Source organism: Amblyomma maculatum, chromosome 5 (assembly GCF_055883805.1).
Source record: "Amblyomma maculatum isolate TAMU_Amacu chromosome 5, ASM5588380v1, whole genome shotgun sequence".
In the NCBI taxonomy this organism is placed as follows: domain Eukaryota; kingdom Metazoa; phylum Arthropoda; class Arachnida; order Ixodida; family Ixodidae; genus Amblyomma; species Amblyomma maculatum.
This window is the reverse complement of record NC_139348.1, coordinates 143,219,661-143,245,912: the sequence shown is the minus strand read 5'-3', so window position 1 is coordinate 143,245,912 and position 26,252 is coordinate 143,219,661. Positions and strand designations below refer to the sequence as shown.

The following is a 26,252-nucleotide window of genomic DNA, read 5'->3' as shown; positions in this document are numbered from 1 at the left end:
GCATCGGTATCGTCACTTACTGTTCGGTGCGGAGCGGCCCGTTCACACACTTCTAACACCATGATGTGGAGGTTGTGGGTCTGAGCCGACCAATGGCGTATGGTAGCTTTTTGCTAAACAATTACCTTTCAGACAAACTCATTATGAATTATCCATTGACCCCCTGCCATTATGGGCATAGAGCAGGGGGTCTCAAACTCATATTGCTACGTGGGCTGCATTGAGAAAGCTTTTTCTCTCATGACCCAGGAGCCAGAAATTAACAAAACAACAGGAAACAAAGTACAATAAATAACAATAAAATGAACAAAAATAAGCTAACTTCGTTTTGTCAGACCAAGCCCTCCTATTATTGCAAAAGAAAAGCAATGTGTGCTCCTTTCCACTTCAATGCTGGACAAAAGCCGCTTCAGGATCGCTCGGAGAGAGGTACTGAAATGGTACACCTGTTAATAAATACTACCACACTTATAATCCTCAAAAAAAAAAAAAAAAAAGCACACTTGGAAATAAAAGAGAAGGCAAGGATGTCTGGCTCCTTGCTTTGAAGGCATAGTGATGTCAAATGAAAGTTCACGCAGATTAAGTGGTCAACGCCTTTTCAAAAATGAACGCGTACTAACTGGTACAAAGTCTGAGTTTATTTTAGTTGGAAATTAGGGCTGGTGGTAATGCTTTAAAAAATGTCAGCTGAAAATTTTGAGCTGGCAGACTGCATCACGCAGCTCCGCGGGCCGTGCGCCAAGGCCCCTGGCATAAAAGGATAATCTTTGATGAGCGGAAAGAAAGTGTTCGATGTTGGCGAGAAGATAGTGGATGGAGTGGAGGGGCTGCATTCCCCATTCTCAGCAAGGAAAACTAGAATGCTTCTTTGCTCATCAAGTGAAGAGGATATACTTTAGGCAGGCATTGCCTCTGCTACGAAATGGGCACCACTGTAGGCAGTGTACACCTGGCCAATGCTTTAAAGGGCCACTGCTCAGGGAAGGCCCTTTTAAGCAAAGGAGCCCAGTGTTTCGATCAGGTACCGGAGATAGTCTGTGCAAAATGCTACAGTGACACGCGCGCCGCAAAGTATCGAAAATACAATTCAAAGCTATCTCATGCTCTCCTTTGGGAAGCTAGCTTCCCCGTTTCCTGCGCTGGCCCGACGGGCCCCAGTAATGACGTACATACCGCGACCGACGTCCATTGGTCCGTCTCGCTGACTGACGGGAGAAGGATGGGTGTCTACCGCTCGCTGCGCGCTTTTCCCTCGCCACGGCCAGACTGAATCTAGCGGCGAGCGCTCCCTCAGCCTTTTTTTTTTTCTTTTTTTTCCGCGCTCGCGGAGTGCCACGCCCCACCTCCCGCCAAACGCGGAGCAGGAAGGGAAATTTGTCTTGCGGAGGCTAGACGACCTCGGGCAGGAGAGTGAAAAACCTTTGCGAGGGAACGGAAGGAGAGAAGCATGACAGAATCGGGCAATTGCGGTGGCTATAACTTCGGTATTAGTTACTCTTTTCAAAAGATTTTGCGGCCTTGCATTCTAGGGGCGAAGTCTCACAGTCACCGGGGAAGAAAATATTTTCGACCGGAGGGTGGACAGTGGGCCTTTAACAGTACCACGTGACCGTCGACTGCCCAGCGCTGCTGCGCTGGAAGATGCAGGAGTGCGAGGGCGTGCTCCCAATTCTTGCTGCTGCAGTGAACCTCGTTTGCTACGCTGCTTTGATCAATGTGAAGCAACCCTGCCACAATTGGCTGGCAGGCATGTCGGTGCCCGGAGAAGCTGTCATTGCTTGCTTTTAGCCGCAATAATATCTGCATATCATGTGAATAATATCTTCAAAGTACACACATTTCCAATAAAAAATCCAACTTGCCCCATAACTCTTGCCATCAATACTTTTGAAAAATTGTTGTATCGGTACTTTCATTGCTTAAAAAAAAAAAAAAAAGAGAGAAAAGAAACCTTTGAGACAGTATCTGAAAATAGAACCAGGGACAAGTATAATATTTGGAACGTTAAAAGTTTGCACAGCTTGAATCCACAAGCACATAGCAGAGCGCTCTCAGAACTACAATATGAAACTTGATTCAAGGGGTTGCTGCCAACGGAGCAGAACAGCCAAGCAGACAACACTCGCTGAAGCAGCATGATTACATCTCCCTGCTTGTTCCCTCTCCTGATTTCCCCTTTGCTTCTGCTCGGACAGTCGACGCTCGAGTGATACTGTTAAAGAATTGGCAGGGTGTATATTCTGTGCTGCTTGTCTTGCAAGCCATTGATGCCAATCTTGCAGACCTCATTTATCTTTCACAGTGGTTTCCAAAGCTATAAAGTTCTTGCAGCAACATTGTCACACGCACAAAAAAGCAACACAACCAACCTGTGCAGGAATATCATTCGTTGGCAGCTTTGCCAGTTTTCCACAGTGAATTGAGAAGACAATATAGCGTGGTTTGATCTTCCATCTTGCGCAAACATTTGCTTGTTTTTGGAGCTAGTCTGCTTTTCTTAGTCTGAATCAACTGTTACATTGCACACTGTTTGCATTGCATTAGTTGCAACTGAGAAAGAAAGGCTGCAAACTACAAGCTGGACACTGCAGCTGCAGGAATGCTTGCTTGTTTGATTCATTCATGCACTCTATGCAAACTGGGGACCTGTGCCCAAGCATGTTCCCCATGTAAAACAAATGACCATTCGCGGTGGCACAGCAATTGTTTCGAAATTAAGTACAGGGCTCACCTTGTGGCGTTAGAGCATATGCTGCCTCCGCCTTTCATAGTCCCTTGTTCAGCCTCAGCAACCAGCAAGCACATGCTAGACTCCAAAACACATATCAGGAAGGTCCCTGCGTACCAAATATTAGACGTCAGCTTATAAGCGATGTTTACACACACAAAAGAAATTAAGACAAGTACATGTTGATGCACTTAAACACAAGGCGAAATCGCTTACCTCACCGTAATTAGAAAGGGGCCCTCATACACTTGACAGTGTGCAGTCATAAAATGAGGTATGAAATCATTACACCGCGTCATAGCAACGAGGGCCACACAAAATGATAGTACGTCGCACAAGTGGTTAGCACGTCGTGGTGCATCAAAACAAAAGCTTCCCACACAGGCCTGTGTGATCCTCGCCTTTCCTGCTTCTACGCGTTGTTTTGTCATGTCCTAGTACCTCCTAAAGTCCCTCTATCAGCTCAGAGACGTTACAATCATTAACTATTCACCCAGACAGCTGCTGAAAGCTTACCCAAGTTTCCCGCCCTTTTCAAGCGCACGCAAGACTGATAGTCAGGCGTGCTTTACATGATTGAGATTTCCGTACGGTTGGCCTAATAAACTGTATTTAACCACATGTTCCTTAGTGTCGAACTGCGTTGAGCTTTCGATTGAAACCTTCGATGATACACCTTTGGGGCGTTCGGGCCCACTGCCGGCCAAGCAGGCTCAATGGTCGTCAACAGAACATTCGGGCGCACGGAAGTTGAAACCTAAATGTAAAACTCCAGACAGCGGGTAATGACTCAATACATGCACACTGAAGTATCTAAAGAATGGAAAAAATTGTTTACGTGCCGTACAACACGAGAGCACACGGCTGACACGGCGACACAGCTCTCACGGCTCCCACCATGAAGGACGACGACCAGCCATTTTGCTACTAGAAGCAACACAAAACCCACAAAACAATAGCCGGATGTGACGTTTTTCCTAAACCGGATAAGACGTCATGGGTTGCAGGAAGCATTTCGCTGCTGCAACCGGGTCGCAGCAGACGGCGCCGGCGACTTGCGTAAGTGTGTGCCGTATCCATGGCCGTATCCTCGCCAAATACATTTATATTCTTTCCCGAAAGTTCCACTTGTCGCAAACATTTATTTACACAGATTTTTTGTCCCGTTATGGACTCCGCTGTGCTGGAAATGTCTGGAATTTTTGCGAACAACTGGCTTGCGCGATTAAATTATAGTACACTATAATTAAAGGTTGTCGTCCGTAATATCCAGCGCGGTCGGAAAAAGTTGTCAGTGCTCTGCTGGAAATTTTGTGAAGTCCTAGCGGTTGTTTCTGCCGGCATCTAATTCAACGTGGTTTGCTTGTAATCAGTCGAAGAATGATTGGGTACACATGTAAAATAGGCCGCACATTATTAGTTTCCAGGGCATTTGTGATCGGTGGGCATCATTCGAAGAGATTTTACCCAGGTAACATAAGAACTTGTCGCCGATATTATGAATATGGTCGGATTCTTGGAGTTTCTGATTGCTCGCTCCAGGTCAGCGGCGGTATGAAAACTTCGAAATGCAGAGCACTTCACTTTTGTGAAAAATTCGGATGCTGAAGCGGCCAGAGTGCTGCCAAAATCCGACTTTTTTTGTAGCCGAGTACACGATGTTGACAAAATGCTGTTAGCTTGGAATTTAAGTGTTATTGTGCTACAGAAATGACGCAATATAAGCGCTCAGTTTCAGTTCTGTTTTTGATGCAGCAACTGTATTATAGTGTATCATACCTTTTATTTTTGTAACCTACCCACCCCTTCTTTCTTCGTATTGCTCACCTCTTTGATTTCCCCTGCATGTTTCTCATATTTCCGCCGCCCCTGAATTCAGGTGCTTTAGTTATTTAAATAGCAGATACTGGGGCTGGCGAACGTCTTTTTTCGTCCTTTTTTTTATTACTTTATTATGCAACCACGTACTACCACTTCTTGATGCAGCCAAAAAGAAGCGATTTTACAAGCAAGTCAGCATTGTTCGATCCGGTGGTAAGTGTCCTAAAACTGTAGCAGATCATGCTGTTTCGATATGGGATCCAAGCTCAAGATTTGCGTTTCTGACTCGTGCAGATCTGTTCGAAGTTTGCCTTGACCAGAGAAAGCTCAAGACGCCCCTGGGAAAGTTGGTGCTGGTTCCAAATGAAGCCCTGGCAGTTGCCATTGCTACAGAATGGGACTGCCAACAGGCAGAAATCAACCCAAACGAAATGCACCTGGTCAGTTCTGAAGGCTACACTATACACTAATATAGTTTGCATGTGCACGCGTTTAACATAATAAAAAAGCAATGCACCATTTATTGCATTTGAGATGACCTTGTAAAGTACGTAACTGGATGCCTCCGTAAAAATAATGGTGAAAATATTTTGTATATGGCTTGTGGTATTCTTGCAGATCATATAATTTTTGTTTGGCTGCAGCAGGAAAGAGTTAAGATTTCATCATCATTGAGAAAGTCAATTGGACGCCTGGAAGTGATACACAAGCAGTGTACATAAAAAGAGTAATTACTCAGTAGCATTCATCCCAACACTTTATTACAGCTCTCATACAGGGGGATTCCCCACAAAATTGGATTAAGCAGCTAGCTACCGTGTATGGTAGTAATTGTTATCCTGTGTATTTGCTGCAATTCAAAAGAATATCTCACCCAAAGCTCTGCATACTGTAGTTCCTGTCACTTGTATGGCTAGCTTTAGTAAATTAGAATTCTGGCATAAAACATGAGGTTAGTTCATAGCATGCAACATGATCGGAAGCAGCATTGGCAAGTCATGCATGAGAGAACCTCAGTTTAAGTGCCCTGACAGTTCACAATGAAAGAAATTTAGCAAGCAGTGTGTGGCTCTGTTTTATGAAGGCAAGCTACAGAGGAGCAATTGGGATTACTTTTGTGGAGATGGGTTTGACCTGCTGTTCTTGAGATGTGTGCTCTTAGCTTTGAGCATGCTTGTGAGATAATGCTATTGACTGTTGTGAGACAGTTGTGTATGTGCTTGTGAGACAACAATGCTATTGACTGATTGATGCCTTGGGATTCTTTAGAAAGAATGCAAGCAATAGAACTTGCTTAAAGAATTTGCCCTGCTAGGCTCTGTTACTTGTCAGTAGGAAAACGTGTGAAGATCCCCATTCCGAGAAAGGTGATGGGGGGCTTCTCACAGCAGTGCCAGTACTCACATCTCTATGAAGGTTATACATCTTGTCCTTTCCAGTTATCCTTCCCCTAAGCACGTGATCCTTTTTATTAAAAAAATTTGGTTCTTAAGTACGACCAAAGTGTTTTCTTTGATGTTTCTTGTCCAAGAAAATGCTGGTGGTCAACATTGCATCGTGGTAACCTCTGCAACAAGTTAGGGATAAGTGTGAAATCCTGCGTTTAATGTCGGTCTCTTGATAAGTAGTGTATTTTCGGTTTTGAAGCATCTTGTTAACTTTGGTGCTTGAGCCAAACAAGGAACACAGTTACATTTCCAGATTAGCTAGGTAATGTGAGATTTTTTGCTAACCTCGAAAAATGGTTTTGGTTTCTTATGTATCTTGATTTGCACAGTTTCCATAAGGGCCATCACTACACTGAGCTGTGTATTTCTTTCTATAATACGTACAAGTCCTTGTTCAGTATATGGAATTTTTTATCAGGTACTCTTGACTGCATGAGTGAACGTGAGGTCAGTATTTATTTTCCATCAGGTAGCTAAAGAATATTGCTTTTTTCATCCTTCTATTTCTTACTGTTATTCCCTATGTCTTCCTTTACTTGCATTTCCAATAGCTGTTCGGAAAGGCAGCAGTTTACTGTGTATGTTTTCTCTAGTTAACGTTAGTAGAAGGTGTAGTTTGAGTAAATATCACATCTCCCTTTATTATATTTAACTATTATATTTAACAACAATACATGCTTTTCAGAATATCTGTGGATGAATATTGGCAATATTACTTTTTTTTTGTGAACTTATTGACGTGGGATGTATTAATTTCTCCACATTTTCGACTCTTCCATTCCTCAGACTGGGCTTTGCAACACTGTACTGGACAATCCTTCGAAGAAGACCAAGGAAGACATGGCCTCCGAGATTTTGGAGTTCCTCGAGTCCGACACACTCTGGTTGGTTGCAGTGCTATTCACTCAGGCACACTGTCAATGTTGGACAATGACTTGCATAGTTTATATTGTCACCACCATTTGTGACGACATGCAGCAATTTTTAAAAAAGAGTTTATTTTAACATCTCCTAACGCAGCACATATTTATATCTATTCACATTACCTTTAATCAGATGCAACTCCACAACACAGTGGTGAAATCTTTTAGTGAACGCCCTTCAACCAAAGGCCACAACATCTTGGTCATGAAATCTTAAACTGCCGACTCCATTGGCTGACTTTCTTTGAGGGACATTCGCCGCTGTGTTCTTGAACTGTATCCGACTATAAAGTGTCAACTTGTCTCAGTCGGAGGCATTCCCTTTTCCTATATTTAACATGCTGCTTTTCAAACGTTGGCTAGTGACTTTAAAAAGGACTTAACGCCCTGATGAGTGAAACAAAGAAAGATGTCTGTGTATTTGTTGCTAATTCCGGGAGGCAGTAATCACTTTACAGTTCTGTGGAATTTGGCTTGACTTGTGCCTTCCTGTTTGTCTGCTGGTCCTGAATGGACCAACCACTAACCGAAATGTGTCGTGTGGTTATGGTGGAAATTTAAGCGTCTTGCCTCACGATGTAAAGACTGAGCACTCAACTAGTGTATGGAGGATGCTTGTCCCCTCTTATTTGCATATATTTTAGATGGTCGGTATTTGATTGAGTGATTCAGACATGCTGAAATAATTCTTTTTTTTATGCAAGCTGCATCTTAGTATATGCGCTCACTCCTGACTTTGCTGTATTTTTTCATGTAGAATTTTTCCCTCTGTGTGAGCTGCAGCCTTTGTATTGAATTTCTGCCGTATTTCTACACGCATGTCAAGTTTCTGGGCAGTTTACCAACAGAAATTTTGTGGAAATATTGGTATTAGTATTCATACGATGGTTTGGAATAGGGTTTTCTGACGCTTACAGCTACCGGATGCAAGAGCCTGATGACCTAGTTGTCTTGCAAAGGGAGAAATGGGATCCACTACTGCGCTGGTACGAAGAGAGGTGAGTTGAGAGCTGTTATGTTCTCTTCATATCGGTTTAACAGATAACCAATCTGGCATATTGCTGGGGCGTATGTGGCAGAAATCAGAAAAAATGTGCCTAAATTTTAAGGTTTTGATATCTGATGCCTCAGGAAAAGCAGATGTTTGGCAAAGAAAGAGCAAAGCCTTACCCTCTGAGTAGCAAAGAAGTGATGACTTTCTAGTCCCCGTCAGCTACATGTACCGTAGACGTCGCTGGGGTCATGATCTAGATTTGGGTATGTTCTTTAAGTTGTTTTTGGACAGAGATTGCTGCCGAGGTTCAAGAACTACCGGCCTGCAACTAAGGCGACCGTTCCAACCTTTACGGTTTAACCCCTGAAGCGCGGGAACGTCGCTCTGCTGGACAAATGAAAGCTCTCGCACTAAAGAATTCATTCTTGAATTGTTATGCTGTGACCAAGTGCATTTGCAGCCAAACTGTTGATTGTCATCCTATCATATTTAAAGGTTTGGAGTGAAGTTGGAGGCCAAGGACGACTTGGTGATGTCAAAGCTGCCCGAAGAGGTTTGCGACATTGTCTTCAAGCATCTGATGTCATATTCACTGTGGGGGCTAACAGGTAATAAATCAAGGATTTTTCTTTAACCGTTAGATTAGACATACGATGAACTATGAAGCAAAAAATTACGAGGGAATTTAGCGGCTAAAGTAGTGAAAGGCAAAAGCCTGAGTGCCACATTCTGCTATGCAGCTGGCACTAATTAGTAATTAATTAAGCAGTCATTTGATAATATATAGCAAGTTGTTAAGCTGGTAATTAATTATCATTCAGTTAATTAACCAATGACATAATCAGTCATCAATTAGTGATTAATTAGTAATTGGTCATTGATTGACATATGGCCATATAAGCCATGCATTTGCGCATACTGTGGTGGTGCTCTGTGATTGGGCAAGACCTCTATGACGTCATCTCGCCTCGGCCAATCAGAGCCACTGCAAAAGCGGGACACATTTTGTTCACAACAGCATGAGCCACTAAAGGCTTTCGCCTTAAAAACAATCAAGATTTCATCGTTCATGAAGTGGGCAATGCTGTTGTTTTAACGAGTTTATAACATGGCACTGTTGAACTGCTTTGGCAAAATGCAACCCTTGCTCTTTCCAGCGTGATGTTTAGGAGGCACATGAATACTTTGCTTTGCCGACGAGTTGAGAAAATCCTCCTCGCTGTTACCTTGTGCAGGGCCAGATTTGTGAGTCGCTCTTGGAAACGGAGGTTGTTTGTGAACCATGTATTTTTTGCTTACGGTGGATGGGTAAAACCTCCCATAATGCAACCCACTTAAATCCATCTCTGATGTGTTGTTCTTTTTGGCACTTGTACGGGTGCATATAAGCTGGACATGTATTCATGTTGTTGAGGGTAGTTTTACAGGGTGGAAAGTTGGGCTGGTTGGTGCATGAACTTGTGGCTAAAAACAGTGCCAATACAAGACGAAGGAGAGATGCTGACCACAATGCTGATGTTTGAATTTTTTGTGGATGGGGTCTTTTTCTTAATGCGGGAGTGTTAAAACTTGAATGCTTTTACAATGCCAGATCAATGTTCCATGTGCTGCAAGTTTTAGCATGATGGTGAAAATTTCAGAGCCTGATGGAATTTTTTGATAGATCACATTTTTGTGCAGTGATGGAGGCTGCACCAGTAGCCCTTGAATGGGATGTTACCTCATTTGTCACACTGCTGTCTGTTATCAATAGGGACCACCTGTGAATATGCGAGACCACTGTTGAAGTGAAATTCTTATTACTTGCACCTAAATATTTAGCCTGAGCTGTGTTGTGTATTTTTTATTTGTTTCAAAGTTACTGCAGGGAGACTGACTGTGAGTGGAAAAAAAAAAAAATAAGACTTCTAGAATGACTTAGTCCTTGTAAAGTATCAGTCAATGGCATTTAAGTGGTTCTAGGTGACCCGTGCTGTGAATAGAAAAGGCAAATTTCGCTTGGCAAGGCAGTTCTTTTCTGAATGATCAAATAAATGAATAATCTCACCAGCTTTTGGCACTCAAGGAGGGGCTCTAGACTCAGTCACTGCAGCATATCAGTAACAGATATAAGCAGGATCAATAATCTGATACAGTGTGCCTAGCAGCAAAACAACGAATTCATTCCACTCGTGCAATGTTTTTAACTTGTGTAAACATCCTATACTCATTAACGTGACTGACTGGATACATTTATGAGTAATGCAATGTGTATGAGATAGCAGGTTTTTCTTTGTTGTTATCCTGACAGAAACTATTTAATAATTAAAATTAATTTGCACTATGTTTGGGAAGTGCTCCTAGTTTGGCATGTGACATGTGGTTGACAATTAGGCAGTGTCTGGTTGACACTGAATACCCATTTAGACACTGCTGAAAATTTACTTCCAATGGAATTCGTTTAGCCCACTTGTTAGAGAATTGACCGCATTTTTATTTGTGCCCGCCGAGCTAACAAATCTCTAACAGCATTATTGTATGCAGCGCTGGTGTTACTGCTGAACCACGTTGTTCCAAATCTTTGCCGCCAGGTGTATGAATGCAACATATTAATTTGTCAGTGTGATCATGACTGGAGGCGTCAAAGAGCACTGGAAGAGGTGCACCTGTTACACCTGTGCTCTGCTGCACAATCTTTCCAGGCATCCAGTATGGCACGGAGAGCCTCAAGTCCTTAATCCTTTTCCAAGCAGCCACAGCGCAGTATGTGACGATCGAGCAAGCTGTCGCACTGGCAAGGCTGGAGAGCGAGTTCCAGGTGCGTTATTGCCCATTTCCTGCTCCACTTTCTCCTTACTGTTGTTACAGTGTCGCATACTCGGGCCTGCCTGTAAGGGGCTTTTTTATGACGATCGTGACGATGACTGTGAGAAAGCACTTCTTTTCAGGAGAGACAAAGCACTCTTGCTACCATTTTCCTGTATACAAGATGACAATACCAACTCCATCGTGTTCAAGAGAAACCAGGGGTTGTATTCAACTGCATTAGATTTTTCGTTTGCTCCTCCTCCGTCATTTGTGTCGTCCACCATGGACTATGTGACGGGGAAACTGCAGCCAGTCGTAGAGGGCCAAATGAAACAAAAACGAGATGAACCGTTACAACATATGGTCCCAGGTGGCAGTGTTTAAGGCGTTTTACATTTACTGCTCTGTTTCTGCGATGGGGTGTGTGTTGTAGAGGTGAAAGTTCTGTGGACACGAGGATTTGGGAACTCGCCATTTTCAGCAGTCGAGGAGACTTCTCACCTATTCAGAGCTTTCAAGTGCTGTGCGCTGCAGTGGTACAGCACCATTACGCGGTCCAGTGTGAAAATGGGCGGACCGACAGCTTTGGCTGAATGATGACGGTGCACAAAAGATTGGAATGTCTTTGTGGGATGTAATGATCAGCCCTTTAGTAAGGGAATAATTTTTACGACTTGTGAATTTGGGAAAACCTGTTCTTAGAAGAATGCATGCAATTCATAAATGGTGTGTTTTTGTTGATCCTTTTATTGTGGCAGCATCTGAATGGCTTAACTGACACTTAATCTTTCTACTGTCTACTCCGTATCGAGCGTCAATTTGTGGTGGTCATTTATGTAGACCTGCAAAACTTAGTGTCTAAGCTTTATTGTTTTGGAACTTTAGATCAGACATTAAGACATAGTGGCTATTTCATAGTATTTGTTATAGTATACTAACAGTGGTTACAGTTTGCCCAAAATTTAAACTCGGTGGCACTCGGTTGCTAGAAGAGTCACCTTTTGTGCGCTTGTTTTATGCTCCCCTTTTATTTTTTCTGGCATACAGACCTGGTTAATATATGCTTTAGGATACATAATATTGCCGTGAGAAGCCGGGAAAGGTTTTTACCACCTCGCAGGGTTTTTGCAGGCCACTGAAATTTGCTCAAGCAATCTTGAGATGCATGTTCTGTCGTCGACTGTTTATGTTCTTTGTTGCTGCTTTTATTCTGGACGTGCTGAAGCCATTAGCATGCTTACTTGAGAATGGAACGAGAAACTCATCTTGCTCTGTTGTCTTTTGAGGCTGCTCACCGCTTCATTGTACTTCACTGTGTTGTAATTACAGTGTGCAAACTAATTGTAGGTGTGCTGGACATGAATCGAACACAAATGGCTATATCCAATGGCAGCATCTCTTATGCATATTACTGAATTCTTTCACGCATATCATTGGATAGCGAGTTGCTTATCCGTCACTAGGTACAGACACCCACATCAAAATGTAAATCATGTCGGTTGTTGTTCATATTGACAAATCGCCGCATAGAAGTGTTTTTTTTTTTTTTAATTTTTTAAATTCCACTTTACGCTGGTAGCAGTGCCCAGATGAGTATTGATCCTTCCTTTTTTTGAGACACCGTGGCTGCCTTAATTGTTGGATTTAAATTAGTTGTTGGTTTCCATCACTAAACTGCAGACAAGTCGCTGGGGCAGCGTGGAGTGGGCGCACGACCTGGACCGCGAGCAGGTGTTGAGCCGAGTCGCAGCAGCGGTGCTGTTCGTGCAGCTGACCTCGGAGTCTTCAAGTGTTGTCGCCAAGTCAGGTCCAGCCAAACAGGCTCAAACACTGGGAGGCGTGCAGAGGTGACCTGACAGGATTCCAATAGGTTCTTCCTCGCCGTCGTTTTAGCTCTGTGTCAATTTATTAATAAACTATTTTAGGCTGGTCTCGGACAACTGGCCACAGCCCGCTGCATCGACACTTGTGAGCACAAGTTGTGTGCTCGGATGCAGTTTAGAGTTGAGTAGAACTTCAGAAGAATCGAGACCTCGCCATATTAAATACCGATGACTACCTACTACGAACAAGCTCCTTGTTGAAGGGACAGTGAAGTTGGCCTATCAGCAAACAAGAATAAAGCCAGAGGATGGCACCTACTGTTGTGAAACCCAACTTATTTAAGGTTTGGTGTCAGAATTAGGTGTGTGCCATATATACTATAAGTTCTCTGTCACTGGCTTAGACTTGAAATAGTGCAGTAGGTGTGAACTCATTCATTTCTTCATTGGATCACAGTATTGAGCAGCAGTGGTGTCTAATTGTGCTTTGTAATGTTTCCAATTGTTAGTTCAATGAATTTTTTAGCACTTTTGTCAATGACTGCAGAGATGATGCGCTTGATGCGCAGTGTAGGGGTTCATGCTGCGACATTATGAAAATTTGAAGCTTAGTTTGATGTTGCAGTATCTTAATAAGTGACTGTGTCAAGGTTTCTTGAGCATCACACATGAAAGAATGCCCTCAATGTTATTGCAGCATTACTAATAAAGGCATCGAAGGTTTGTATGGTGCATATTTTGTTGTGATGTCGGCACACATATCGATGGAGGGTTACGAATATAATCATGCTCATTTTGACACCTTGCAGCATGCAGCACTGTTGAAGCCAACATTCCTACTATGTTCACTAGGTTTTGCATTTGAACAATAAACAATGCAAAGTAGAGAACTGTGAAAAGCGAGTTCAATAAGAGCAATGACTGGACACCAGAACACCACAGCAGAGCAACCTTTTCTAGTGGCAGCACTTGTGTTGTGATTAGCAGTGTCTCACAATTCTAGTGTCTAGCAGTGTTGCGACATTTTTCTTCTTCCCTGTAGTTATGCGCCCTTATCTGCACTGTACTTGCGCAACTTTTGCACAATAAGAAGACAAACGGTATCAATTTGTAACGTGAATGGAGGCTAGCACATCCTCTTTTATAAAGGCAAAAGTGATGGTGAGAAACTCATTTGGGACCAAAATATGTCAGGGGAAAGAAACCATGCTTATCTGTATGTGTGGAGAAAAATAAATAAATAAAAAAAAAAGGAGCATCAAAGATTTGCTTCCAAAGCAAAAATTTCAGCAAGGTACCACGTAGTATGTGCTAACTGCGCATGAAAACCAAAATATTCGCTGCATTTGTATCAGAAAGTGGGAGGGGCAAAATGAAATGTGTTAGAGATGCGATTAGTTTTGTGCGAGCTTCATAACTTGGCATTCTTTAATTGGAATGCTTTGATACTGACAGACCTCTTGTCAAAACATTCAGCATGGCAAGGTTTTTCCTCCCACCCTTCGTTCCAGTTAGCCTGTCAGGAATTCAGTCTCCTGTGAACTCTTTCTACCATGGATTGCTCTAGCATTGGTAGAAAATATCTACCACGTGGCCTACCTGTGAGCTTTACCCTGGGAGCTTTATTCTGCACAGCTGCCAAGTTCAGGAAATTTGGAGTACATCCTATGCTTTCGAGTAGCACTTGCCATTACTTCCAGATATATCCGCATTGGGCAACCGCCACTGTTGCTATCTCTGGCCATGTAAACGCACCCAATTTCTACTCTTGTTCTTTCCGTCGCACTATTTGAGAACCAGGAGCAGAAAGCTTTGCTTTTTGAATCAGAGAAATAGTAGCCATGTGAGAAATGTTGGCTAGCTTTGGAAAGTTTTACTACTAACAGAACTGCGTTCAAGTCTCGCAATAACAATGGCACTGGATTGGAGTAGCCAAAGTTGCAACTCATCTTGCAGAAAAGTCAAGGACTAACGAACAACTGGCACTTGTAGAACACTGCCTCCGTAAAGTGAAACTGAAATCCCTATGCAGTATTACTTACGTGAACTTCATGACCAAGACAATGCAGAAAGGTGTAATATAACATATTCAAAGACTTGTGATCTTGACACCATAGTTGAAGCATATTTTAGTGTGATATGGTACGTGTCACTGCATGCTACTGTCCCTCTCGCACGCACACGCACGCACACACACACACACACACACACACACACACACACACACACACACACACACACACACACACACACACACACACGTTCCTTCGAAAAAAACCACATCGTATGTATGGTCTTTGCACTACTATACCAGCTTTGATTACAAATCTCATGGGAAACTAGCCCAGGGTGATGTAGAAGGCAGCTTGTTGAGGACCACCTTCAAGACACAGCTCGTGACATAAAAATCTGGCGTCTTGCTATGGGTTCTAGGAGATGGCAAGAACAAAGGAAGCAATGCTTCTGTCTTTCACTCTTTGAAGAGTGTTTATTATTAGCCCCTCTGGTGGCCACAGAAAAAATAAAAACAGGTATGGGCTTCAATAAAAGCAAACCCCTAACAGCACTGGTGTCAAACTGTATGGAGATGGGCAAAACTTAACGCTGTGGACATATGGTACAAGAATATGGCTCGACAGAAGTGGTGCCAGAATGCACTGCAGGGAATAGTCAGTCCATTGCCGCCTTCTCCTAGTTCCTAGACGAGAAGCTTTTCGATCTCCTGCTGGAGGGTCTGTATCTGGGGCTTCAGTTGCGAGCCCTCGTTGACTGTGACCGAACAGGCGATGACCGGTCGTGACACGCCGCAAGCTCGGCCCAGGGCTGTGACATAGAATGGGCAAAGTAAGTGACAGCTTCACAGATGACCTTTGGAAGGTAAACACCATCAATAGCATTATTGTCAATGCTAACCCTAAATGTAATGTAGGCATGAGGGCCGAAACTCTTCCACCTTGCTGGATTACCCAACACCTTCAGCGCTTCAAGTACTTCGTGAGTTCGCTCTCACAATACCATTTTATCAGCTAGCGCTCTGGATTGGCTCAAATGGTAGAGGGGCTGCACCGGTGGAGGTCCCGTGTGTGATCCCACCAGGACGAATTTTTCCTTAAACACTAAATTTGGGTGACAGCTATGTTTTTTTTATCTGTAGCCATTAGGCTGAGCGTGGATAGACGCTACTTAGCAGCCACTCCCTTATAACCAAAATAATGTGCCGATACAGAGGGCCCTTCACAATTAAATCTTTGCAAACAACGACCGCAAGCAATTCCTCGGGCATGCTAAGCTGTTTACTGTTAATGTGTGCTCTTTTCGGTATCACTTGCGCTAGAGGTAGGGGGTAAAATAACTGGTCGCAGCTTCTTGGGGCTCGGATGCATAACCGCCAATGACTGGCAGGGGTCACTTCGCATTAATCACAAAGCCCACGAGCCGGTGCCACCATACATAGCAGTAACTTTGGGCATGTCCCTGCCTTCGCAGTGCCTTCCGCGACTGCCGAGGAAAATGTGAGCTGCTTCTCAGGTGTGTGAAATTCTTGTATCTAGTGTGTCAGCGCGAGAAGGGGAGCGAACCAGCACCGGCATATGAAGATTTGTGGCACTCTTCCATGCCTGATGCCGGGTGGTGTTGAAAGCAAAAGCACAGAGTGTGTACGCCTCACGGGGCAACCACGAAATTTAGTGAAAATAAATACTCTCACTGATCTTTCCTCGCTTGCATAATACACAGATAAAAACTTATTTTCCCGTTTTTGCTATCCTGAAAGTACACCTCGTATTAAATTTGGGTTTTTACTATATTGTGTGTTTTGACACTTGCAGATTTTAGATGAGCCCCCCCCCCCCCCACCTGTTTGAAAGCCCTTTAACTTGATATGCAAAAAATATTTAATAAATGCATTAACCCTCGGAGAAAGAAAATAAAGATGTTTTCATAATGCAGGAGAATAAGTCATAATGTTGAATGTTGGCAGCAGGTGCATTCCTAATGTGTATGAATCAGCTTATTTATTTATTTACCCTCAAGGCCTTTCGGTGTTTTGCGAGCTTTAAGATTATACGATGGCTGAATTATAGTAAGACTGTTTGAAATGGCTCCTTGAAAGTCGTATATGAAGGTTCTACTGTATTTTGGATGAAGTTCAGATAAAAGCTTGTATGCTTGTAAACGTCAGCACGTAGACATTGCAAGGCCTGAACAACTCTTGATTGCAGTTGGCCATCAAGCCTAGAAGAATGTTATGCACCCAAGTGGCTACTTGCAGGGCATAAATGCTCTGCTCCATCAGGATGCCTTGCTGAAAACAAAAATGTAGCAGACAGCTGGTACCACCTGGTCCACTTGTCCTGTGGCACATTGTTCTTCTTACGTGAATCTGGTGCCTCACATATTTCAACCAATACAATTCACTGCCTTTGTCTTTGGCTGTTTCCAAGACAATGAGAAGCATCAGCGACTCATTAAGCCAGTAGCTAGAGCAAGCAAGCTGAAAGGAAATGTGCCAATACTCACCGTGTTTAGACCTAACGAACACGTACGGAACGTTCTGAAACGGAAAAGAAGAAAAATTCATGAACTGGAAGGAAGCTATTACCATCTCATTGGGAGATGAGTGACACTAAAGCAACAGCTATTCAAGTCAACACAGTGTCTAGACTCCTGAATGATGATAAAGAACGTGGAATAAGGCTTACCTTGTCTTCACAAAGAAGAGGAAGGTGCAAAAGGATCTCCAGAGGTGTGGCATCAGCAGCCATGACGATGATCTCTGCAAGCCCACGGTTTAGAGCTTTGGTGGCTGAAAAAGGAAAGAAAGGAAGGAAATGAAACTGACAGTGCAAGGTTAATTTTCTTTACCGTTTCCATCTAGTCAGTACCAGCTGGTATCAATTTAAAAACAGCTGCTTTGCCAGAGGCAGCCTTTATACACTGTTTTGTGAACTTGCATTTCTGTTAAGACTGATTTAGAAACACCATGCTCACAAGTGTTACAGGCTAAATTTTAGATTATTAAAAAAAAAAAAAAGAAAAAAAAAACTACTTCTGTTTTCCAACAATGTGTTATTGCTTAGGAACAAAGGCCTCGAGATATCTTTGACATGCTATGTACGCAGTTGTGTATAAAAAGAATAGGAACTTTTCCCTAGTCCGCAGTGCCTAGCTGTGGTTTCTGTGTTACCAGTGGCTGTCACATCTTTAAAGAAGCAAATAAGGCACTTTTTTTTTTTTATGCCACACAGCTAACACAGAAAATATTTCGCGAAACAGTGACCATGGTACGTTGTGTGCCATTTTTATGCAGCCCTATCTGCCACAAGGAGAAACTACTTTTTTTTTTTTTAATGCTTTTATACACTTCGAAGTGTAATGTGCTCCTCTGAAATGCAAATTATTTCCTGGATCCTGTTTGCGTTTAACTGACCAATTGGGACATTTCGATGCTGCTAGTTCAGTCAATTATGAGACTGAAAAATTTCGCACACTGCTGCTAAAAAGTTGACAGATGGTATATTGCGCGGGAAAACCGGCAAGCTTTTTCTCAAGGCCAATTTAGGTGGAATATTTTCCGATAAAAGCAATGAATGTATATGGACTATCAGTTCTGCGTGAGAATTACATGCCTCACATATATTCGTTCCTTTTTCTTGGTTTTGTTTCCAAACCCTTTAATTCCAAGTATGAACACTTCTGTTCAAGTAAGTGACTGTTCCAGAAATCTTGATTACCGGCTTTTAAGCTGTCCACACTCCTCATTAACTTTTTTTAAAGCTCTCAAACAATGCACTTTCCCGAAAGATTCCAGGCTACTACGTGAGTGGCTTGTTAAACTAACACCACCCTTTGTATTAAGATTTTTACAACGTGAACCATGACGTAAACTGACATGCCTGTTTTTGTGTTCCTTAGCTATTACTGCATCGAACCCCGCCGCCACCGCTTCTTCACTTGGACTAGACACCCGCTTCAAGAATGAATTTGCAATAAAATTAAGATTAACAAATAAAAACAGGTACGTCAACTTGATAAGCTAATGGAGATGTCACTATGAGCTGGTAAACTCGAAACGACGACGACCATGCAGACGAGTGCAACTTTGAAATGGGTGCGAATGACAGCCTACCTTCGTTGGCGCCTTTCCTCATCTGCTTGTAGTTGGTGGCCTGCTGCACGATGTTGAGGATTTTCGCCGTCAGCTCGGGATCCGCCAGCGGGTATGCTTTTGGGTTGACTTCGTCGGCCTGCAGTGAACGACGCAGCGCGTGTCGTTGTAAGTGCGCAGCACGAGTGACTGACAAACTGGCGTAGCTTGGACGCCGCCGGTCACAAAGCAGGAAAGCAAAGGCAAGATCTTTCTCGTTTCAATACTATATTTTGCTCGAAAAGCGACCGACATTCGTAAAAATCCACTCGTAGGCTTATGCCAACCGGCGCACATGCCGGCATTCTCCAGACGGACAGACAAGTTTAAAACTGCTTGTATGCTCAATACTCACCATTGCAAAAATCCGCGGTGGCTAGAATCTTCTGTCTAAGGCCCCTTTGGCACAGCACAGAGAATTTAGGATCAGGACAAGCTGTTATTACTTCTGTCCTTGTTTTTTGCGATTCCCACGTGTTGTTTGTTAGCGTCGCGCTCTTAGCGCCACAAATTCGCCTAACGACGACTGCAAAAACTACAACCTTGTTGCCAGATGTCCTAAGTGTGTCGTTAAATTTAGCGACAAGTTTAACATAAATATCAACTTCACTACTCCAACTACATTGCAGGACGAAAGCTTCTTTTATATATTTTCAATTTGCATGCAACTGCCATAATCTTTAGGGCGCAGTTTAAGCAGCTTCTACTTTCTGCGCATGCGCGTTGTTGTTACAGCTACGGAGAGACTGCTCAGCGCGTCGTCTGCTTGCTCTGTCGATTCTGCGCCCTGTCCTGTTGAGTTAGCGAAGGGCTGGCTTTGAAAATCTCATCTTGATAAAAGAATACAGCCAATGTCTCCTCTATTTGGCTGCACTCTCTGCACTAGTTCAGGTGGTGCGGCACTCTCGCAATCAATTTGGCAGTGCAGCTAGCGCCACGCGCACTTCGGCACTCGATTTAACGCTGTTCTGCACATGTTCTCCTGCACTGGACTAGTCTCCTCGTTAGTTCTCTTTCCGTGCAAGTAGTAGCCTCTTGGCGTGCTCCGTAGCAGACAAGTATCAGACGATTCCATTGTGATGCGCTTGCCGCATTTTCCGCGTGCCAAACATATGACAGTGAAGGTGAGTTCTGCTGTTCTTTTTTTTTAATACGTGGACGATCAAAGCGTTTTTGACGACTCGCTGCGACCTGCACGTTTTTTTTTTTTGTTTACTACAGACGGCCTCGTTTCGCATCAGCATTCAGCATGTAGTAGGATGATGTGGCATATACAGGGTCTTGAATATTTGGGGCTGGGATTTAAAAAATTCCTATGCAAAATCTACTACCCCATTCCAGCTTAAATAACGTTCACAAAGTAGCAAAATATCGTCTACGTTATCTGATAAGTGATTCAGCATCAGTACTTGCCTAGACTTCCCGAAATCGAGAAAATTTTCGCAAAGGAAGTCGAAAGCTATTTTGACATGATACGTCATCTGTCGAGCAGTGAGACAAGCTCATTCCCGGCCGTTGGCGCGCTTGCCTCAGTGCCCGACAGATGATGCATCATTTATATATGACGCATGTATATACCTATATGAGCAGCACGTATGTCTGCTTACAGTAGCGGCTGGTTTCGAGGTCACCAGTAAACCCACGGCTTCGTAAATTAGTCTGCCCACGCTTCAGTCTGTCACTCGTTCCTTCCACGACCATCGCCCGCCAACATGCAGTGAGAGCGAGTTCAGTTAAGTCGAAGCGAAGATCCTTTCCGCTGCAATTGCATCGGACATCTGGCGACGTATTTCGCGTAGAACGGCGACAATATGAATAATCTTGACTGTCAGCCTGCGCCACTATACAGAAATGGCGGAGTCAAATAGAACTAATCGCGCGCATATTGACCTATGCGACAAACGCATCCGCAGCAGACGAGCGTTTCCGCACTTTTTAGCACTCTATTTGGCCGCTGCAGTGAGAACGCTAGTACCCTGGCTGCACTCGCACCTCAAGCGCTAACTCGGCCCCGGCACGACACTTTCCTGAACTATCGACCTATATAAAAACAGTTAATGACCTTATCGTGTTAAATTTTGATATGATTTAGTTCTCGCTAATCGACCATTAAGTGACGCAAGCCACTCTCCCATGTTGACATTTCATCACGATAGCATTTGCGTGGGTTTTAGAAACGACTCAAAGGCACAAGCACAATATGTTGTGATTAGTGGTGACCACCATGGTGGCGACAAAAGGACAAAAAAAAAGAAGAACGGACGCAATGAAATAAAAGCTATACACAACAGCACGGACGCAGGCCTGTGGAGCACGTTCCGTTTACGAAGGGGTGCTAAGGAATCAAACGGGAGAAAGGCATAAATAATTGGCAGCTGGAATGAATTTGAAGGATTTGCTTATAGAAAAGATGCACCTGTCTCGTAGCCGACTTTTCTCCTAGACGGGTGTATGACAAAAATAGCAATGATAAAGGGAGAATATACAAAGTACAGATTCGCGGTTCATGGGTTCGTATCCATCGGCAGTATGTGATCTTTTCTTCCATCTTCTAGTCCGAATTTAACGATTAGTTATTACTTCACTTGATCAACACAAAACTCTCCCATGCTTTCTTTTGTGTCAGTGGCTGTTATTGCAATGGCTTCCTTATGCATGTAATAAAAAAGCCACCGATTTTACCTGCGTTTTGTTTGCTGATTTGCTTAAAGAGGGCTTCGTTGTGGCGGTCTTGACGTCATAGGTAGCGTAAGAGGGTTATCACACGGCTCTCACCCTTACCGTTAGATCACGTTCTACATGACACTCGCGGTATCACAGGAAGTTCCACGTCCTCCGCTAGGGAAGAGGGGTGGCGCTGGTGAACACTCTAGGCACTCTACTCTTAAGAATGGGTTACATCATAGCCTCCTTTATAGAGTATAAAGGAGGCTATGGTTACATGCAACATAAATACATGACACCATAGCTCAATGGTAGACCACCGGAAGCGAAATTCAGAGATAGTAGGTTCGGATCCCACCATGGCCATGTGGGATCCTGAACATTGTAAGGAACGGTTATAGGGCTCTTTTTGGGGTGGAGAGCAGAAATCACTCGCTAAACAGGGCCAGTACAGATTTAATCAGAGCCGTATGCCCCCTCTCACCCGACGGTCTTGAGACTACGCCTAGGTGCCACTGTGGCGAGCCGGTGCTTCCCAGACAACCATATCAGATCCAGGAGATGTCCATAAAATGCACTCAAAATATTTAATATTCAGAGGATCTCCATACCCACAATTGGTCCAGTGGATATTCCAGAGATGTCCCTATTGCCTCACAGTGGACGTCCACATGGACATTCATTATGATGTCTAGAGGACGTTGCCAAATCAGTCTCTGGACATTGCATGGACATTGCCAAGATGTACAAGCATGCACGTTTAGCAGAGCTAGGGATAGCTGTTGAGCAAAACACATAGTGTGAATTATAGTTTTATTCACAAAAAGACTGCAAGCTTTCAAACACCTTCCCCATGGCCGGGTTTCAGTTTGCGTCCGTGCTAGTGCCTCCTGGAAAATATGAAACATGAAGTGAACAATAAGGTGGGAGATATGACCATAGCGGCAGGCAGCGCTGATGATGGCGGTTTACACGGCGAGCTCAATATACGACGCCGGCAGAACTACGAGCCATCTTCGTATTTTCAGGCAGTCGACCCTCGGGAGTCGAGGCTGGGTCGACCTCCTCTAGCTGTCACTCGTTCCTCTTTGCCCCACCGTCATTCTGCCGCTTTCCTTGTCACCTCGGGTCTTTTCCTCAATACCTATTTCGAGCACTGGCAGTATTTTTTCTTGGCCTAGAAAGATCTCAGTTGGCATGCTGCTAGCTGAGAGCTGCACTTGCTTGCGAAACCATATTCTCAGGGTAGCATCCTCTATAAACAAAACGATGTTGTGATTATTGCTGTGAATAATAATGACAATGGAAAAAACAATGTTTTCTAGAGCAGATCCTGACAGTAGAGTGAGCTATACAAAATAACGCGATAGGGTTAAAGGCCACTCCGTTCATCGAATATGCGGCGTTGCGGCAGCACCAGCGCCGGCCTTGTAACTTGTGAGAGAGACATCGCGATCATGGCGCCGGCAGGCGTGGTAGTCGAGCACTGGCTGGAGGCTGGACGTAGGGTTGCCTGACGTTACATTTTGCGGGAGCTGCCAATTCAGGCCTCTCCATTTATGCTGGAGGGTGATATCAGAGCCAGCCTACCAGAACCCTTGCATTCACGTTTCCCGTAGACCACGCAGACACATGCATACGGCGTGGATAAAGCAGGGCTTTATATGTGGGCTGGTAGCCAATACTCTATCGCGTCATATTCTTAAAGGCGGAACTTACGTGTGCCTCATAACTTTTTTTCTGTCAATAATGCATTTATAAGCTGTAGATTGGGCGAATCAGATTGTAGCCCGCCCATTTGCAAAACAGAGAATTTTCATAACAGAGCGGGAAACAAGGAGCTCTAAGCGGCGTTCCGTATTTGATGTAGAGATGGCGCCACGCAGCGTGTTTAAAAGAGCGCCCTGCAATCCGCTGGACACGCAAGCTTTATCTGGAGCGTTCTCATGTAACTACTTGAAATATACAGTGGGAGAGGGTATGGGAAAAAATATGCTTAAAAATAAAAGCCATTTGGCGTATCTTTTTGCATGGATTGAAACCATATATGAATTCGTCCGTAGCTTTAACGAACATGATGCTTTTCAAATATTCTCATTGCTGAGGAAGCAGTTGTCTTTCCCCTGTATATTTTTCTCCATCAAATTTACGCACGAGCGCTCTACCACGGCGCATTATCGTATTTGGAAACAAGCTGAGCGTGGAAAGCTGTAGATGCATGGCCTCTGAGATCACCCCCCCCCCCCCCCGCGGCGCTTGGGGCGTTGATCTCGGAGGCTGTGGTAGATGCTACGCAACTTCCCGAGCAAGCGCGCGATGGCGCCACAGTTCCGAATGTTCGTAATTTTCGTGCGCCAGGTTACAGTGAGAGGTCCTACCGTGGCCGCACCATACTTTCTGCAGCCACGGCCGGGGAGAGCGCGCGCTCTCCCTCGAGACCGGCCGTGCTGCAGCTTTTCTGCAGCCTGCATTGCGCTACTGTGGATGGGTGGTGCCATCTAACCGCGACTACTCGAACCCTGTCGCCAGCCAAGCTTCCCGCCATTTTACGTATTCTAACCACTGTAGTATCCGCAATGACAACCTTTCATCGAATGCATAAACCAGTTTATAGAGAGAGGGTTCTGCAAACTCTAATATGTTCACGGGCGGATGCGCCGGTGGTCAGCGGTGAGTGACATATTCTGTATCGTCTGGTGTCGCAGGGACTTCTCCTTAGATTGATTGTTTTGGAGTCGTCAGAGAAAAAATTTGGTGCGAATCAAGGGGGTGTCTTCAGAAGAACAAGCAGGTTCAAACCCCGAGGGAAACCACTGGTCTAGATTCAGGCTGAAACAATGCTTGTTTGCCTCATTTCTCACATTAAAAAAAAAAAAGAAAACCTTTAAAGAGGACACAAAAGACTGCTCGTGCTTAGAAGGCGAGAACATGAATGCCTCATCATGAGTCTATACGCCAGCGGTTGGAGTCCCTGTCATTAGGTAGTCTCCAATTCAATGACCAGGCAGCTGTATGCTTTGCGAAAATGACAAATCAAATCACGCCATCAGAACACCGTACGACGAACGGTGGCGTCACAATTGTTCAACGGAATTCTAGTAATGGCGCAGCATTAAACATACAACGGCTGTCAAAAATACGCAGTCCGGGGAGTTCGTCTCTAAACCCTGTAACGGGGTACTCTGCGGATTTTGAGCGCTCGCAATTTCGAAGGGGTATTAGGTATTCCAGGAGTTCTTCCAGGGGTCCCATTGCAGGTCTTGGAAGCAAGTCTCTTGGACTGCATAGTTTTGGCAAAAACTGAGCATATGCCGTTCACTGGATATGCTGTCATGAGCTAGCCGCCATCTTGACTAGAGACGCACGCTGTGTGCCACGCGAAAACATACGACGTCACTCGGAACACTGCATGTGATAATGTTGATACGAAAGTCCGCTATCGCTGTACGAGGAACGCTGGAGTCACAGTCGGAGGCATATATGTCGTCAGTTCAAACCCATGTCGCAAACTAACGTCTAACCTAACTACAGGCGGATGCTCAATGGAAAGCGAAATGGAATCACACGATCCTGAACGGTGTAAATGGACAAACCAAACGGTTAGGTCAAACTTTTGATTCGAAATCAGTGATAATTTATATATAATCACAAAACTTCCTGCTCACAATCACACATTTCGTGCAGGCCACTCATAGCACAAGTGAGGGTTTTGCCTAAAAATATTGCGTCAGGTAGTACGTCTGACGCACAGCAGCTGTCCGGCATACCAAAAAAAAATCTGAGAGAGAAGCGAACTTCCTGTTAGAGTTTCAGCTCTTACTGCCTCGGTACCGTTTCACGCCCTCGGCGCACCTACCATATGGTAGGTGCGCCGAGGGCGTGAAACTGGGTACCACATATGTTTGCGTGAAACTGGGTTAAACATATGTGTAACAGGTGCTAAAGCGGAAATAGTGCGGTTTCTTCCTCTTTGCATTTCATCATCAACATCATCACCCTCACCACAACCACCGCAATAATAATAATAATCATCATCATCATCTGCCAGACTATACGCACTGCAGGGCGAAAGCCTCTCCCTTATTTCTCCACTTAACCCGGTTCTGTGCGAGCTGCATCCACTTGACCCCTGCGGACTTTTTAACCTCATCCGCCAATCTAGCTTTCTGCCGCCCCCTGCTACGCTTTCCTTCCCTTGGAATCCAGTTTGTTATCCTAAGTGACAACCGGTTATTGTCTCTTCGCACTACATGTCCTGCCCATGCCCATTTCTTCTTGATTTCCACTAGAATGTCAGTAACTTCAGTTATTTCTCTAACCCACTCTGCACGCTTCCTATCTCTTAATGTTACCCCTACCATTTTACGTTCCGTAGTCCTCTGCGTTGTAGACCCCTCTTCGTAAGCCTCCGCGTTTCAACCCAATAGGCGTGTACAGGTAAAATGCAACTGTTGTATACTTTCCTCTGTACATTTAGGGATAGGGAAATAGGATGTGAGGCGACGAGCGGGCTAATCGCTTGGAAAGCCATGGCGACAGCGGAGGAGTGCGCAGAGGAAAAATTGTCCCTACGGATGAACCACGTAGTGGGGCTACTGCGGGAGGAAATTACGGAGGATGCTTGCCGCGACCACAGCTAAAATACATTGTATAGGCTTAGAAGTTACCTATTTACTCCGCAAGCGACCTTCCGAAAGAACTATACTGCAGAGGTTTACTTGCAGTTCTAGCAAGTCAAGGCCTACTTCAGTCTGGCCGACATTGGAAGATAGAGGGAAAAAAAAAATTCTCTGTGAAAAATGCTTTGCTCTCGGGAGGTAATAGTCCAAGCCCGCCTCATTTTAAAGCGAAATATCTTAAGCGCTGTTTACCGGGTTTTGCGTAAGCTAGTAGAGGTAGTAGTAGTAGCCGGCGTA

General features: G+C 44.2%; 2 protein-coding genes across 2 annotated transcripts; one reads left to right on the top strand and one right to left on the bottom strand.

The window, feature by feature from the left end:
- Positions 1-3,991: 3,991 nt before the first annotated feature.
- On the top strand, positions 3,992-13,765 carry l(2)k14505 (ATP synthase mitochondrial F1 complex assembly factor 2 homolog l(2)k14505). Its single transcript, XM_084604575.1, has 8 exons — positions 3,992-4,202; positions 4,718-4,765; positions 4,847-4,992; positions 6,787-6,884; positions 7,841-7,921; positions 8,413-8,525; positions 10,599-10,714; positions 12,385-13,765. The coding sequence occupies exons 1-8, from the start codon at positions 4,112-4,114 to the stop codon at positions 12,553-12,555; spliced, it is 864 nt and encodes a 287-aa protein (XP_084460701.1). The 5' UTR covers positions 3,992-4,111; the 3' UTR covers positions 12,556-13,765.
- Positions 13,766-14,988: 1,223 nt separating this feature from the next.
- Positions 14,989-19,193, bottom strand: hoip (NHP2-like protein 1 hoip). The gene is made up of 5 exons (XM_084604574.1): positions 19,028-19,193; positions 18,655-18,772; positions 17,228-17,331; positions 17,046-17,079; positions 14,989-15,350 (listed from the first exon to the last, which is right to left on the bottom strand). The coding sequence occupies exons 1-5, from the start codon at positions 19,028-19,030 to the stop codon at positions 15,226-15,228; spliced, it is 384 nt and encodes a 127-aa protein (XP_084460700.1). The 5' UTR covers positions 19,031-19,193; the 3' UTR covers positions 14,989-15,225.
- Between the last annotated feature and the right edge of the window lie 7,059 nt (positions 19,194-26,252).